Source organism: Syngnathus scovelli, chromosome 5 (assembly GCF_024217435.2).
Source record: "Syngnathus scovelli strain Florida chromosome 5, RoL_Ssco_1.2, whole genome shotgun sequence".
NCBI classification, from domain to species: domain Eukaryota; kingdom Metazoa; phylum Chordata; class Actinopteri; order Syngnathiformes; family Syngnathidae; genus Syngnathus; species Syngnathus scovelli.
The window spans coordinates 15,244,537-15,262,102 of NC_090851.1; the positions used below are offsets into that span (position 1 = coordinate 15,244,537).

Sequence of the window (17,566 nt, forward strand, 5' to 3'; positions counted from 1 at the left end):
AAGCCCATCGATCAAATGCCAAGAGTGTGCGGGGCAGTAACCAGAGCAAAGGGTGGCTATTTTTTACGAAACTAGAATATAAAGCATGTTTTCAGTTATTTCACCTTTTTTTTTTTTTTGTGAACTACATAACGCCACGTGTTCATTCATAGTTTTGATGCCATGGAAAAAATATACAGTGGAGAATTATTAGGCAAACTGTATTTTTGAGAATTAATTTTGTTTTTGAACAACTACAGTGCTCTCAGTCTACCAAAATGTTAATAAACCTTAAACTTGAATCTTTAAGAGAGTAATAGTGAAATTGACTATTTGCAATGAAATGTTTGATGGTTCTGAGGTCACGCCCCATTATCTTAGCGGTTTCAAGAGTGCTGCATTCCTTTGAAAGACTTTTTACAATTTTTGACTTTTCAGAGTCACTTAAATCTCTTTTTTGCCCCATTTTGCCTGAGGAATACAAGCTGCCTAATAATTACCGTATTTGCCGGTGTATTGGTCGACCTTTTTCGATCCAAAATCGACCGAAAAAAATCAACCTCGACTTATACACCGAGTCATAAAATTTAACTTCGTATTCATCGCTTCAAATGTGATGGTAACCAAGGCCGTTTCTCATGCATCTCATTGTGCGTTGCACTTAGAAAATTTGAACCGGGCGGCGTGCGCGAGTGCGCGGCCCGCTGGAAGTCGAATGAGGCTCAGCGATCTCCTCCGCGGTGCTTATAAACAGCCGATCCGCTCGGCGGGGGCTATTTTCGGCCACTTGGCGCGTGCGCACGGCCTCCCGGATGTGCCGGGCGGCGTGCGCGGGTGCGCGGCCCGCTGGAAGTCGAATGAGGCCCAGCGATCTCCTCCGCGGTGCTTATAAACAGCCGATCCGCTCGGCGGGGGCTACTTTCGGCCACTTGGCGCGTGCGCACGGCCTCCCGGATGTGCCGGGCGGCGTGCGCGAGTGCGCGGCCCGCTGGAAGTCGAATGAGGCTCAGCGATCTCCTCCGCGGTGCTTATAAACAGCCGATCCGCTCGGCGGGGGCTATTTTCGGCCACTTGGCGCGTGCGCACGGCCTCCCGGATGTCCCGGGCGGCGTGCGCGAGTGCGCGGCCCGCTGGAAGTCGAATGAGGCTCAGCGATCTCCTCCGCGGTGCTTATAAACAGCCGATCCGCTCGGCGGGGGCTATTTTCGGCCACTTGGCGCGTGCGCACGGCCTCCCGGATGTGCCGGGCGGCGTGCGCGAGTGCGCGGCCCGCTGGAAGTCGAATGAGGCTCAGCGATCTCCTCCGCGGTGCTTATAAACAGCCGATCCGCTAGGCGGGGGCTATTTTCGGCCACTTGGCGCGTGCGCACGGCCTCCCGGATGTGCCGGGCGGGTGCGCGAGCTCGCCGGCCGCTGGAAGTCGAATGAGGCTCCGCGATCTCCTCCGCGGTGCTTATAGACAGCCGATCCGCTCGGCGGGGGCTATTTTCGGCCACTTGGCGCGTGCGCACGGCCTCCCGGATGTGCCGGGCGGGTGCGCGAGCTCGCCGGCCGCTGGAAGTCAAATGAGGCTCCGCGATCTCCTCCGCGGTGCTTATAAAGTGCCGATCCACTCGGCTTGGAGCTATTTCCGGCCTCCCGTTGGTGCCGGGCGGCGTGCGCGAGCTCGCCAGCCGCTGGAAGTCGAATGAGGCTCCGCGATCTCCTCCGCGGTGCTTATAAACAGCCGCATGCGCACGGCCTCCCGGAATTTGAACACATTTCGTCAATAAATTTTGCATATTGAATTTTGAAGTTTAATATAATGCAACAATTGAGCTCGACTTATACAAAGGATATATCATAAAATCGTAAATTTCCGTCGAATTTTAGGGGGTCGACTTACACACCGAGTCGACCTGTACACCGGCAAATACGGTATGCGCTGTTATATTGGGTGTTGATCTGCTGAGGCCCCACCACCCTCCACCACGCCTCATAACATAAATACACATCACTTGATGTGCTTGTATTGAGTAAGCATTCAAGCTTATACAGCATGGAGTTGGAAAATATGCATAAAAATGATCATATGGTCAAAATAAGGGGGGGGGGGTTAAGGTTAGGGAAGCGGCTGGCCAGCTGGTCGGGCAACGTTAGCCTCCGCGACTCACGAGCATTTGCCCGCCCTCCCGCCGCAGCTGTGAGTACAGAATCGGCTTGCTTCAGTATACCTAACTCACTGGCAGCAGTGATGCGACAACATCCGCCTTATTTTCAGCAGCATTTTGCCGCTACTTTCGTCACATCATTTCTACTTGTTAACTTACGCGGAGAACTCGTGTTTTTACACCACCACAATGTAAATTTGGGATGGGTTTTCATCACTTATAGATGAGTTATTTAGTTAGATAGATCTAGGGCAGGCATGGGCAAACTACGGCCCGCGGGCCACATCCGGCCCACGGGGCCGTTTAATCCGGCCCGCCAAACCTGAATAAATTGTATTATTGAACTTTTTTTGGGGTCATTTTCCCCGCAATTAGTATGTTTCCCCAATAGATGGGGAAGCGCCCGCCCGCGCATTTACTCCCGGAAGCCGTGTCAGAAAGCTCGGTGCACACTCACAAGTGCGTGTACGTACTAAGTAGTACGGACTCGGCGCACTCCGCGCTCTATTTCCATCAGTGCCGAATTTCGAGTGTGGGCTGTGAGCATTCTCGTAATTCGCGCGCTGAGCTTTCAGATACAGTTTTACGTTGATGCCACCCACAAACCTTCCCCTGGAATCCTTCCACGAAAATGAGTGGCCCGAGGAGAAGAAAGGTGGACACTGAGTGCCGAGTGTTAAAAAAAAAAAAAAAGAGAGGACAATTTGGCTCGACCTACATGTGTGAGCAGACGTTCCGCCACATGAACGTCAACAAAGCCTGTCACAGCTCTAGGTTAACGGACCCACACCTCGGCTTTATCCTAAGTTAAAGTCCCCAAAGTCCCAATGATCATCGTCACACACACATCTGGGTGTGGTGAAATTTGTCCTCTGCATTTAACCCATCCCCATGTGATTTTAATCCATCCCCTGGGGGAGAGGGGAGCAGTGAGCAGCAGCGGTGCCGCGCTCGGGAATCATTTGGTGATCTAACCCCCCAATTCCAACCCTTAATGCTGAGTGCCAAGCAGGGAGGCAATGGGTCCCATTTTTATAGTCTTTGGTATGACTATATAAGAATTACCACAACAAATTTTACTCCAGACCATGATGCACTAGCAAAAAAGGGAGACCAACAATACTATTGATTTCTTTATTACTTTATTTAGAAGTATTCTTTCACTGATTCTTCAAGATGATGTATTTGGTCAAAATGTTGTCGTTTGATGTGATTTCGCCTCTTTAGATAAACATATTTCATAAATCTGACCTGCAGGCGCTGAAGTGATGGAAACTATTATTCATAATAACAGTGTCGTATTTAATGAGAATCACTGATAGTAGTTATTTGGTGAAATATTTTTTTAATGCTGTTAATAAATGCATTTGTTTTCATAAAGCTTTTTTGGAATATCCATGCTTTACTACCTACTAAAAGTACAAACCTTTTATGTAATGACCTTTACATGTCATTTCTATTACTTCACACAAACAGTACATCCATCTGCTCCTGGTTCGGCACCCCGATCAAAATTTAGAACCAAATTCGGCCCGCCAGTCAAAAAGTTTGCCCACCCCTGATCTAGGGCCTACTCAGCAAAGGTTTTCGCCAGCATGAGGATCGTGCCAGGGAAATAGACAAGCTAAACGGGATCAAGAACTGCTTCAGATGGGCATGGCTCTAGAGCAGCGTCATTGTACAACTCGGAACGCAGTCCGTAACCACGTGCCTGACGGAACATATCCTTAAAGTAGAGGTCCCGGGGAAGGTTTTGTGTATTTTCTGTCAAAATATGATCAACTGGAGGTAGGTACTTTTTTACTTTTACAAGCATGTGGGTTTAGAAAGTAACATGATGTTACATGTAAGCTAATGTTGCGCTATTGTCATGATATTGTCATAGCGTTAAAGAATAAATCTGATATATTTATCAGATTGGCATTTATTTTTATATATATATATATATATATATATATATATATATCATCGGCCCCCCCAGACCATATATATATATATATATATATATATATATATATATATATATATATATATATATATATATATATATATATACCGTATTTTCCGGACTATAAGTCGCTCCGGAGTATAAGTCGCACCAGCCATAAAATGCCCCAAAAAGTGAAAAAAAACATATATAAGTCGCTCCGGAGTATAAGTCGCATTTTGGGGGCAATTTATTCGACAAAATCCCACACCAAAAACAGTCATGAACGAGCAACAACAGGCTAAACGATAGCAACAACAGGCTAAACGATAGGTATGCTAACGTGACAAACACAAACAAAGAGCTGAGAACGGGCCTGACGTAACATATAGAGTGATTAAGGACAACTATTACATGAATAACATGTTTATAAAACCATCAGTGTCACTCCAATTCATTAAATAGCAACAACAGGCTAAACGATAGGTATGCTAACGTGACAAACTCAAACAAAGAGCTGAGAACGGGCCTGACGTAACATATAGAGTGATTAAGGACAACTATTACATGAATAACATGTTTATAAAACCATCGGTGTCACTCCAATTCATTAAATCCATCGATCGTTCTTTGTCAACAATGGGTGCGCGCGACTGAGGGCGCTTGCACTTCAAAATATTCCACAGGCTCATATAACGATAGATAAACTATATTTCAAATAACTATAATATAAGCCAATAATATTATCAAACCATCCGTGCACTTTAAATCCATTAAATCCATCGGTCAAATTCCTCGTCCTTTGTCAACATCGCCGCGCGTGCGCCCTGACGTCAGCCTCGTCTTTATTCCACAGATCTAGTATATAACTATATTGTAGCGTTAACAAAGTACAAGGATAGACGTGGGTTTGGTATACGGCTCTTTATTAAACAAAACAAACTTCCAAGCGTGTGGCGGCGTGGACTTCCAGACACGAGAGCTCCATGGCATAGGACCGGGCGTGCGTAATGGCCATGTCCGAGCCCCGCGCACCGTTCAGCGGACAGCCACTCGGCCGAGCGTCGGCCCCCGACTCAGTAGAGACCGGGCGTGCGTAAAAGCCATAATAGTTTTTCAAACCTTCTATGTCACTCCAAATCCTTAATTCCTTCAAACTCTTTGTCCTCCGTGTCACTTAGAAATGATCACCGCTAATGATGGTAGTCCTTGTGTGGGCACGTTTGTATGTAAACAACCGGCGCGCCGCGCTACTGACGTCACTTGAAATAGTAATCCATTGGTACATCATGGTTCTCCAAACTTTCTTTCTGCTGCTCGATTACTGTTTTCAGCTGCATATTTTACAACTTGAAGTTTGTAACCTGCAAAATATGAGTTTCTTTTTGGTGTCATTTTTCTTAAGCCCACCCAGTTGATGAGTCACGGCCAACGGTAAAATTTAGAGCGCCCTCATCCAGTTTCGTCTGAAAATATAATTTTTTTTGGTTGTTTTATCAAAGTCAAAGTCTGCTTTATCGTCGATATATTTTTTTATATACTAAGACACACAAAGAGATTGAAATTACATTTCCACTATCCCTCGGTGAGATAGTACACATATGCATACAAGCAACACAAAAAAACCCCAAGAAGGCACTAACAATGAATAAATAAGAGTATTGAATAAATGATAAATAAACAAATAATAATAAATAATAATAATAAATATAAGAGGAGCAAAAATGGAGCAAGTGTACATACAGCAGACAGTGGACTTGGATATGGTGCTTTAAAGTGTTAATTGCTTTATTTGATGTTTTCTCTATTTTTTATGTTTTGAATATGTTCAAGATAAAGAAATAAAAGCATGTGAAGTGATCAACTATACTAAAAATAACATGGGAAGTGGTCAACTATACTTGTAAGTGATGTCTTAATGATCAAGTAAAAATTTGTGAAAAAAAAACATATATAAGTCGCTCCTGAGTATAAGTCGCCCCCCCACCCAAACTATGAAAAAAACCGCGACTTATAGTCCGGAAATTACGGTATATATATATATCATCGCCCCCCCCCCCCCCCCCCCCCAGACCATATATATATGCAGTAATACCTCATTTATTGCGGATAATTGGTTCCAAAAACCACCCGCGATAAGCGAAATCCGTGAAGTACGGTCACCCTCTCATCTGTACATTTTTTTTTATCTATACATTTTGTGTGTGTCACTAAATGTACATGAAGCCATTTAAGTGCATATTTTATGATTAGAACATTAAATAATTGTTTCAAACATGTAAATAATACATTAATAGTATAAATAACATACATAACATTTTGTATAAATATTGAAAATATAAACGTTATACGTGTGTGCGTGTAACATGTTAACAAGAAGTACTGGGCAGGCTAACAAGTTAGCGGAAAGATGCTAATTCGCGATCGTGCTAACACGCGAAAACGGACCTCTAAAAGAATTTACACGAACATGTGGAGCAATACTACATTGTCCTAAAGGTTAGACACGTGATCATTCATTTCTCTTGTTAGGAGACCCACTTACATAATAAGAATAACTTTTATTATTATAAGTTTTTTGTAACATGGTACAAGTGTACATACTGTGAATATGTTTTTAGAATTCTTTTATTATTATAACAATTTTTCTATAACAAGGTACAACACTAAATATGTTTTTAGAACTCTTATTATAACGTTTTTATAATAAGGTACAAGTGTACGCACTGCAATTGTGTGGCACTCCTTGCCTTCTGCTGGCGTGTGGGCAAGTTTTGTGCCATAATTCCTCAATTTAGAAGTTTTATTTTGACTTTAATTTTTTTTTTAATTCTGAAAAAAAATCCGCAATGTAGTGAAACCGCGATAAACGAACCACGATGTAGCGAGGGATTACTGTATATGTGTGTATTTTTTGGACTATAAGTCGCATTTTTTCATAGTTTGGTTGACTTATACTCAGGAGTGACTTATGTGTAATTATTCACAAATTTTTACTTGAGCATTAACACATTACTGACTTACTAGTAAAGTTGATCACTTCACATGTTATTGTCACTTTAAAATGCATGAGGGCACACTATGGCTGTGGAATAATTGGAGCCTCACTGACAATGAGTTCCATTCAATGACTTCTGGAGTCAGGAGATTTAATGATTTGGAGTGACACAGATGGTTTGATAAACTTGTTATTTATGTTATAGTTATTTGATATATAGTTTGTTTAGAGTACCAACGTCTATGTTAGACTTCAGTAGTTTGTGATTGTCTAGCAAGGCCGTGAAGGCAGCGGGGGGACGGTGAGACGGGAAGAACGATCCAGGGCGCTTGCTGTGTGTTGAGCTCTTGTTTTGTGAAATAAAGAGCCGGTTACCAAACCCATGTCTTGCCTGGTACTTTGGTAACGCTACAATATAGTTATATACGTAGTAGATCTGTAGAATAATTGGAGCCGCAACTGACGACGAGTCTGACGACGAGTCTGACGTCAGTGGCGCATGGACTTCCGGAGTCAACAGCTGTTTTTTTTGTTTTGTTTTTTTAGTGACACAGAGGACGAAGATTTCGATGAATTTAATGATTTGGAGTGACACGGATGGTTCGATAAAATTGTTGTTTATATTATTGTTATTTGATATATAATTTATATCTAGTTATATGGGCCTGTGGAATAATTTGACCTGTAACTGACGACGAGTCCGACGTCAGCAGCGCGGCGCACACGCGTCGTTGTTTGCACAAAGGACGAGGAATTCGATGGGTTTAATGATTTGGAGTGACACAGATGGTTTGATAATCGTGTTCTTTATGTTATAGTTATTTGAATAGAAAATTTTGAACTGCAACGCGCCGCTGACGTCAGACTTGTTTACATAAAGGAGGACGAACTTGATCGATGGCTTTAATGAGTTGGAGTGATGCAGATGGTTTGATAAAGGTGTTTATGTTAGTTATTTGAATAAGTGTTAATGTTACATCAGGCCCGTTCTCAGCTCTTCGTTTGTGTTTGTCACGTTAGCATACCGTATCGTTTAGCCTGTTGTTGCTGGTTCATGTCTGTTCTTGGTGTTGGATTTTGTCAAATAAATTTCCCCCAAAATGCGACTTAAACTCCGGTGCGACTTGTTTTTTTCCCCTTTATGGTGCATTTTATGGCTGATTGCGACTTGTACTCCGGAGCGACTTTTAGTCCGAAAAATACGGACCCCCGGTCGGCCCTCCACACCCCCGGCTACTTTTCAGTGTTTTTTCACATTTGCCATTCTCATCACTGTGATATTCATATCAACAAAACAAAATATTTCCTTATTTAGTTTCATTTGTCACTGAAAATGTCCATGTCCATGACATTGTGCGGTCCCTGAGCAGCTCCTTTAGCAGCAGACTATTTCACCCACGGTGTAGGAAGGAAAGATTCCGCAGGTCCTTCATTCCCACTGCTGTCAGACTCTACAACATGCGTGGCGCCTGATAAAATTGTGTTTGGCACTTGTATTCTTGCACTCTTGTACACTGCTGTGACAAGTAAATTTCCCTGCTGTGGGATGAATAAAAAGTCAAAAAGTCAAAGTCAGCTTTATTGTCAATTTCTCCACATGCCAAAGACACACAAAGAAACCGAAATTTCGTTCCCCGCTATCCCACGGTGACAAGACATGGCCCACAATAGACAATCAAGTAAACAAGTAAACAACAGCGTGCTGAATAAATAATGAATAAATAACACAGCAAATAAATAAGAGGAGCAAAAAAGGAGCAAGTGAGCGTACAGCAGACATTCCAGAAAATAGCGTAACAGCGCCGCACGCTACGCAGAAGGGAGCAGCGAGTTCAGGGTCCTAACAGCCTGGAGAAAGAAGCTGTTGGCGAGTCTGGTGGTGCGGGAGCGCAGGCTCCTGTACCTCTTCCCAGAGGGCAGACGGTCAAACAAAGAGTGACCTGGGTGACTCACATCACTCGCAATCGTGGTTGCCTTGCGGGCGAGATGGGAGGTGTAAATGTCCTTCAGGGAGGGGAGCGAAGCACCAATAATCTTACCAGCCGTATTCACTATGCGCTGCAGGGCCTTCAAGTTCTGTTCAGTGCAGCTACCACCCCAGACAGCGATGCAACTGGTGAGGACGCTCTCAATGGTGCCACGGTAGAATGTAGACAGGACTGCCTGAGGAGCACATGCACGCCTGAGCTTCCGCAGGAAGTACAGGCGGCGCTGAGCTTTCTTTGCCAGTGACGCGGTGTTGGCGGACCAGGAGAGGTCCTCACTGATGTGCACCCCCAGGAACTTGGTGCAGCTCACCCTCTCCACCACAGCACCGTCGATGATCAGCGGCAGGTGTTTTGTGTGACCCTTCCGGAAGTCAACAACGATTTCCTTGGTCTTGTTTACGTTCAGCAGGAGGTTGTTGTCCCTGCACCACGTGGTCAGAAGGTCAACTTCCGACCTGTAGCGAGTCTCGTCGCCCTTCGTGATGAGACCCACCAGAGTCGTGTCGTCAGCAAACTTCACTATGCGGTTGTCGCTGTAGGTCGCAGTGCAGTCATGCGTCAGCAGGGTGAAGAGCAATGGACTGAGCACGCAGCCCTGGGGGGCCCCGTGCTCAGCGTGATGTTCTATCATCATCAAAACTTTCCATTATAAATTAGATTTTTATTTAATTTTTGCCCTCTCCCCCACAAGAACTCGCCACTGTGTCGTGGACCATTTCCTCCAGGAGTCGGCCCGATGCTGTCACAGATTCAACGGGCCCAGCTCCTCAACTCTCAGGTCAGTGGTACAGCCACAGTAAAAAATAATAATCTGTTTACAGACAAGTTTTTGATTTATCCGACGTTCAAATTTACAGACAGACTGCACATACATAGAGCGCTGTGGATAAGTATTTCCCCTTCTCTAATTCTTAGTTTTCTGCAGTGTCCCATTTAAACATTTAAGATAATTAAAATAATCAAATGATTTGACGAACACTATCCAAGTAATGATAAAATGCTGCATTTTTATTTGGCCATTTTATTTATTAAGTGGGAAAATAATATTAAAACCTACTGCCTGGTCAATCCTCAGCAACAACAGCCGAAATCTAGAGTTTTCTTCACAACTGGCAATGCGTCTTTCACATCTTTGTGGAGATATTGGGGCTTACTCATTCGTACAGCCCTGGGTTTGGTCATGTGACATTTACACGTTGAGCCCTTGTCACTGTGATGTCATTTTCAGTCAGGAATATATACAATGCACACCACCATCAAAACCTTTCCTAATTGTGAGGTATGGTAGAGGGGGCTTCATGATTTGGGATTGCTTTGCTCTATCAGTTACTGGAAACAGGATATCCCAACTGTACCAATACTTTTTCCTTTACAACACCATCTGTCTAGGTTGGACGATGTGAAATGACATTCACCCAATGGGTAGAAGTAAATTATGGAATGCCCTAGTCAGACTCCTGACCTCAACCCAATTTGACCCCAAGAGAGCAATTTACACTGGCATCCCAAGAATATTGTTTACTAAAACTGTTCTGTAAAAAGAAATGTTCCAGAACTCATTCGGCCCATTGTGCAGGTCTCAACTTCAAAAAACCTTAGGTTGAGGTCATTGCTACTGTTAGAGATTTGCTCACTCCAACTTATTTTGCAAGAACCAAACAGAAGACAAGCAAGTTCTTTTAGACACCTGCAGGTGGAGAGTCCATTCGTCGCTGTCTGAACAGCGATTATCGAATGAAGTCTAAAAGTCTCCTCCCTGCAAGGGCATATTTATTAGGAGGAACAGAGTGGGGGTGGGAGTGGACAGGTTTGGTGAACCCCCGGCCTCTGATAAGATCAGAGCAGGGGGTGTTTTACACTATTGTGGGAAACAGACTCTGCATTGTGAGGGCCAGACGTGATTGATTTAATTATTACATTGTGAGCGCCAGACGTGATTGATTTAATCATTACAGTCTACATTCCAACATAATCATAGGATCAAACTAACCTGAAAACCCTAACAGCTACCAGGATACTCACCTAAATCCAGTGGATCATACACTTTTTACATCCTGCATTGTAATGTTCAGTAAAAACATGGAAAACTATGTTCCTTCTAAAACGCATGCTGAGCAATTTCACACTTTTTGCACAATCTCAGTCACCATGCACACACATGGCATTTCTACACTCATTCCTTCATTTCCACCCCAGTGTAATTCACGAACAGGACACTCCACACATTCCCACTTCCCTTACGGTTTCACTAGTGCGACCAAGGGTGCAAACGGATTTTCTGCTATAGTTCAAAACATACATTGACGCATACAATCACACTCACTGCAAACATGACGCTGCAGGTGACACTCAGATTCAGGCACTCTATTCAGAAATTCCAAACGTGGCCGTAGTTTACGAGACCCTTCAATGAGGCCGCACGTTTCAGATGGTCAAGTGACTAGAAATGAACAAACTTGGCCTTATTTTTTATGAAAGCTACAAACCTCTTCAATTATTTGTTCTGTTTTGATATAAAGGTGTTTTTCATTTTTCATAACAGCTATATCATATAACTTGTTAGGATCTGATGTTTTGGACGGATGGGATACTGATTTACTCATCATGTGCATGTCTGATGTTGCTCACCATGGTCCGAGGGATGCTCAAGGAGTTTGTGCGAATGCTCCGAAGCATGAAGAATTAGAGGGAACATTGATAGAAATGTATGATTGTTTCTTATGAGGAAGAAAACACGATTTGTTGTAATGAGAAAATGAAGATCAGATTGTATTACATAACCAATTTCAAAATTCCTATTAACTCCAATTCTAATTTTTTTCTTGCAACTGTGCGCATGTATTGCAGGGGTGTCTAAATCCAGCTCCCGAAGGCTGCTATACTACATGTTTTAGATGTTTCCTTCTTCCACGTGAGTCAAATGCTCTGCAGAAGCCTGATAACAATCCTGATCATTTGGATCAGGTGCTTTTGAGGCAAGAAGCATCTAAAACATGCAGGATAGCTGCGCTCCACAACTGGATTTGGACACTGGATGCTGTATGTACTGTCCTGTATGTATGACATTATTTATATCACACATTCTTCTCTTTCTAGGTGGCAGGAGTTCCTCGTGGTGGTCCAGTGCCTCCTTTGTTACCAGCTGGTGGTGGTTTCAGACCATTTTTCAGTGCCCCACACCCTACACTCGGTCATCGAATGGGGCCGCCGCATCCTCATGGTCATCCTAACCACATGCCACCCATCAGGCACAACGCCACTCATCTCCATCCTCAACATCGGCGCATACTTACCCAGCGCATGCAAAACAGGAGCGGGTATGTGATCATCTGTCGTTTATTATGTACTTTTAACAATGCAAGAGCTGAGCCTTCTCATAAAACCAATCTCATTTGTACCATTTTTTTGACCCTGAAGAGAGCGAAGCAGAACAGGAGGGGACTGGCGCAGCAGGGACCCATACAGTAACCTGATGACTCAGAAAGAGAAGGAATGGGTCACTAAAATCCAAATGATGCAACTTCAAAGTACTGACCCTTTCCTGGATGACTACTATTATCAGGTTTGTTAGAATGTTATCTGGCTGTGTATTTCATGTTGAAACTTTGACATGTCACTTTGTCCATGCAATGGAGCCTCTGAAGTTTTACAGTATAACTTGATTACATTTTCTTGTAACATATGCGTCTAAAGTCACACAAAATATTAGCAATTGGAGTGATGTTGTGCGGTGTCACAGGGAACATCATATTGTGAGATGTACCTCAGTTCAGTGTGGCTTTGTGGCTTTTTTGCGACAGCTTTCCCAAAAGAATGTGCTGCATATGCGTCACGCAAAACCTTATATCTCATGAGAGCTCACTTCTGTAAGCATGATAACAAAAGGCCTGCAACTAACAATTTTGACAACTGATTAAAATGTTGTTGATTAATCAGTGAATCTAATTATTTTAATGTTTTAATTTTCATGCAGTTATTTAAAAACTTTATTACTTCATTATTTCAAATTGACGTGAATTAATTACGATTCAGTTACTTGTATAATTTGTAACAAAATGGTTTTCCAAAGTAAAAGCATTTTTTTAAATTTGGATTTAACACAAATATTTTTGGGCTGCTTTCATAGAGAACTACATAAATTGCATAATGTTGAGAACCTGAGAGTTCAGGGCATTTGGACAATTTTGAATTAGAAAACTATCCAAATTATTCATCGATTATCGAAAATAATTATCCATTAATTGTTGCTCCTCTAAAATTGTAATTATTTCCTTCTACTCCTACAATAAGAATATAAAAAATCTAGAACAATTAAAAGGTCAAACTGGATTGGATTGTGTTCAACCTCTAGGATTCCATTATGAAAATGCACAGAGACTCATATATGCATTTCAGTTTGATTTAAATCCTGGCCAATCAAATTATGCTGTAATTTATGTTATTATTCTATGGTCATAATCCATCATTATATTGTTATACAGCACTACTATGAAAAGATGGAAAAGCGTCAGGAGAAAGAGAGAGACAGCAGTAAAAAAGAGCACACTACCAAGCTCATCACTCCACAAGTTGCCAAGATTGAACACACCTACAGACCAGGTAAATTCAGACGCTTGCAGAACCTGAACAGATTCCTGTCCTGCAGGTGCACTCCCACACTACTTCCCCAGTGCATCAGGATGACTTTTTTTCCAGCAGCTTTGGGCAGACAATAAAAGGCAAAGCAGTTACCATTTTAATTCATTTAATTACTCTTGCCAAATGTAGTTTGTTTGCATAAGACAAGGGCTGGGTATTGATTCTATTTCCCTGATTCGATTTGATTTCAATTCACAAGAGTAGACTTTGTTGACTTTGAGTTTATAGTTCCTTATAAACATAATAATGGGCTCTATTAATCAGGGATGAGAATTTTCCACGGATCCGCGGATTTCCGTGTTTTTTTTCCGTCGAAAGTATCATTTTCGTGAATCGTGTGAACCCGTTGACAATTATTTTTTTTATATATAAGGGTGGTGTGGAAGCGGCCGGCCATCTGGCCGGGCAACGTTAGCCTCGGCGACTCGCGAGCATTTGCCCGCTTGCCGCAACGGCATCTTTTGGCACATCTCAAGGCAAAATTAGTTAAGCTGTGATTACGGAAATCGTCTTGCTTCTGTAAACCTAACTCACTAGCAGCAGTGATGTGACAACATCCGCTTTATTTTCAGCAGCATTTTGGCACTACTTTCATCACATAATTTCCACTCGTTAACTTACACGGAAGTCATCACCTTACCGTGGTGGAGGGGTTTGCGTGTCCCAATGATCCAAGGAGCCATGTTGTCTGGGGCTTCATGCCCCTGGTAGGGTCACCCATGGCAAAAGGGTCCTAGCTGAGGGGCCAGACAACGCACGGCTCAAAAAAACCCTTACGAAGAACAGCATATATGGACTCAGATTTCCCTTGCCCGGACGCAGGTCACCGGGGCCCCCCTCTGGAACCAGGCCTGGAGGTGGGGTTTCGAAGGCGAGCGTCTGGTGGCCGGCCTTTGCCCATGGGGCCCGGCCGGGCACAGCCTGAAAAGGAAACGTGGGTCCCCCTTTCCATGGGCTCACCACCTGTGGGAGGGGCCAAAGGGGTCGGGTGCATTGTGAGCTGGGCGGCGGCCAAAGGCAGGGACCTTGGCGGTACGATCCCCGGCTGAAGAAGCTGGCTCTTGGGACATGGAATGTCACCTCTCTGGCTGGAAAAGAGCCCGAACTGGTGTGCGAGGCAGAAAAGTTCCAACTAGACATAGTTGGACTTGTCTCCACACACAGTTTGGGTTCTGGTACTAGCCCTCTCGAGAGGGGCTGGACTCTCTTCCACTCTGGAGTTGCCCACGGTGGGAGGCGTCGAGCAGGTGTGGGTATACTTATTGCCCCCCAGCTGGGTGCCTACACATTGGGGTTCACCCAGGTGAACGAGAGGGTAGCCTCCTTCTGCCTTCGGGTGGGGGGACGGGTCCTGACTGTTGTTTGTGTCTATGCACCAAACAGCAGCTCAGAGTACTTACCCTTCTTGGGGTCCCTGGAGGAAGTGCTGGAGAGCGCTCCTTCTGGGGACTCCATTGCTCTACTGGGTGACTTCAATGCTCACGTGGGCAATGACAGTGAGACCTGGAAGGGCGTGATTGGGAGGAACGGCCCCCCCGATCTGAACTCGAACGGTGTTCTATTATTGGACTTCTGTGCTTGACACAGATTTTCTATAATGAACACCATGTTCTAACATAAGGGCGTCCATGTGTGCACTTGGCACCAGGACACCCTAGGCCACAGTTCGATGATCGACTGTAGTCCCGGCACATCCGGGAGGCCGTGCGCACGCGCCGAGTGGCCGAAAATAGCCCCCGCCGAGCGGATCGGCTGTTTATAAGCACCGCGGAGGAGATCGCTGAGCCTCATTCGACTTCCAGCGGGCCGCGCACTCGCGCACGCCGCCCGGCACATCCGGGAGGCCGTGCGCACGCGCCGAGTGGCCGAAAATAGCCCCCGCCGAGCGGATCGGCTGTTTATAAGCACCGCGGAGGAGATCGCTGAGCCTCATTCGACTTCCAGCGGGCCGCGCACTCGCGCATGCCGCCCGGCACATCCGGGAGGCCGTGCGCACGCGCCGAGTGGCCGAAAATAGCCCCCGCCGAGCGGATCGGCTGTTTATACGCACCGCGGAGGAGATCGCTGAGCCTCATTCCACTTCCACACATTCACACAAGGCCCCCCAGACCCCCGGTCGGCCCCTTAGACCCCCAGCTACTTTTCAGTGTTTTTTCACATTTGCTATTCTCATCCCTGATTCATTGTTCTTTTCTCACAGTTCAATTTGCAGGCTCTTTGGGTAAACTGACAGTTTCTAGTGTCAACAATCCACGCAAAATGATTGATGCAGTTGTCACCACGCGCTCAGATGACGAGGTACGTTTCATACAGCGTGTCTGTGCGATTTTCTTTTATCAATGATTACATTGTTTTGAATTGTCAAAACTAGACGAAGAACCTTGCTTGTTTTCCCAGGGTGGAAATATTTTTTTCAAAAGTGTCATATAGGTTAGATGCACACTCGTGCTCAAAATCTCACAGACTGGCATCTCTCTAGCCAGCAAGTTAAAGTTAAAGTCCCAATGATCGTCACACACACGTCTGGGTGTGGGGAAATTTGTACTCTGCATTTCACCCATCCCCGTGTGATTTTAATCTATCCCCTGGGGGAGAGGGGAGCAGTAGCGGTGCCGCGCTCGGGAATCATTTGGTGATCTAACCCCCCAATTCCAACCCTTAATCCTGACTGCCAAGCAGGGAGGCAATGGGTCCCATTTTTATAGTCTTTGGTATGACCCGGCCAGGGTTTGAACCCACAACCTTCCAGTCTCAGGGCGGTCACTCTACCACTAGGCCACTGAGCTCCCCTTATTGAGAATTTGAGTACTGTCATCAAATACTTCAAAAGCCACACATATTTTGCACTCAAATTGACGCCGTGTTCTGTTACTGGTACATCGGAAGTTTGTGTTTTACTTTTGAGAAAACGATATAAATTGTTTGTTACCTTCAGAAACACCGTACTGTATTTTATGTCTTCTTGAATATTTTCTCTGACATTTTGTATGCTTTCATCACCAGGAAAAGAGAGAAAAGCAGGTTTGGAATAAAAGACGACAGATTCTATACACTGTGGAGAAGGTAAATTGACAATCTGATGAACCTTCTACAAATTCAACCCGTGTGCTGAAAGTTTAATTTCACTCACCGTCTTCAGATCTACAGTTTGCTGCTTGAGGTCCAAGACTTTGAGAAACGTTTTGTCCATGCACCAGAGGAGGACAGGGAGACCTTACTGGAGCAGCACAAAACCAATACTATGCAGCTCTGTAATTCTCTGCAAGAGAAGGAGTGGGATGACAGGTAGGGACAATGTACAGTCGACCCTGGCTTTTCGTGGTGGTTAGAGACCTTAAATGGCACAAAATTGCAGATGGTCATATGGCACTGGTAGACCATGGTCACTTTATAAACTTTATCCCAGAAAGGTTTTCGTTTTTCGATTCGCAAAATTGTTTTGGAACTACATAACTAAGATGCAACCGTAGCGCGTCGCCGACCGCGCAACTGCACCGCGTTGGTCGCATTATTGTGACAGAGCCGTCGCTGAAATTTAGAAAATATTTTTAAAGTCCTGATGTACTTTCCAAAATTTAAGTGGACCTCATTGCGCAGGGAGATTAATTTGGTCCAATCGCGCAACCGCAGCGCACTGGGCGCTCACTGTCACATTGCTTTAAGAGCGTCTTTGTGTTTTAGGATGGCTTTACTGTTCCCACTTGCTTTCTTTGGAGGCATGATTAGGGGTTAATACAATCCTCAAAGTAACGAAAATAAAATAACGAACGGAGTCAGGCAGCATCGGGCCGCGCGATCGGGTTTTCTCGGGTCCTTGCGGCTCATCTCGCGACGTTCGACCCCCGAATTTTGTTCGACAACCTAAGCAAAAAAATCTCGAATTTTT

At 44.5% G+C, this 17,566-nt stretch overlaps 1 protein-coding gene across 5 annotated transcripts in view; it reads left to right on the plus strand.

Moving 5' to 3' along the window:
• The window catches only part of patl1 (PAT1 homolog 1, processing body mRNA decay factor), a 69,418-nt gene that overhangs the window by 24,259 nt on the left and 27,593 nt on the right, over positions 1-17,566 (plus strand). For 4 of the 5 annotated variants that reach the window (XR_007481581.1, XR_007481582.1, XM_049721521.1 and 1 more), the window contains 7 exons: positions 9,734-9,820; positions 12,139-12,359; positions 12,460-12,604; positions 13,524-13,641; positions 15,881-15,978; positions 16,684-16,743; positions 16,820-16,965. Coding sequence is in view for 3 of the 5 variants with exons in the window: in XM_049721521.1 (XP_049577478.1) it covers positions 9,734-9,820; positions 12,139-12,359; positions 12,460-12,604; positions 13,524-13,641; positions 15,881-15,978; positions 16,684-16,743; positions 16,820-16,965 (875 nt within the window). In the remaining 2 variants the exon portion in view is untranslated. The remainder of the gene's footprint in view (positions 1-9,733; positions 9,821-12,138; positions 12,360-12,459; positions 12,605-13,523; positions 13,642-15,880; positions 15,979-16,683; positions 16,744-16,819; positions 16,966-17,566) is intronic. The other variant, XM_049721523.1, reaches the window with a different exon arrangement.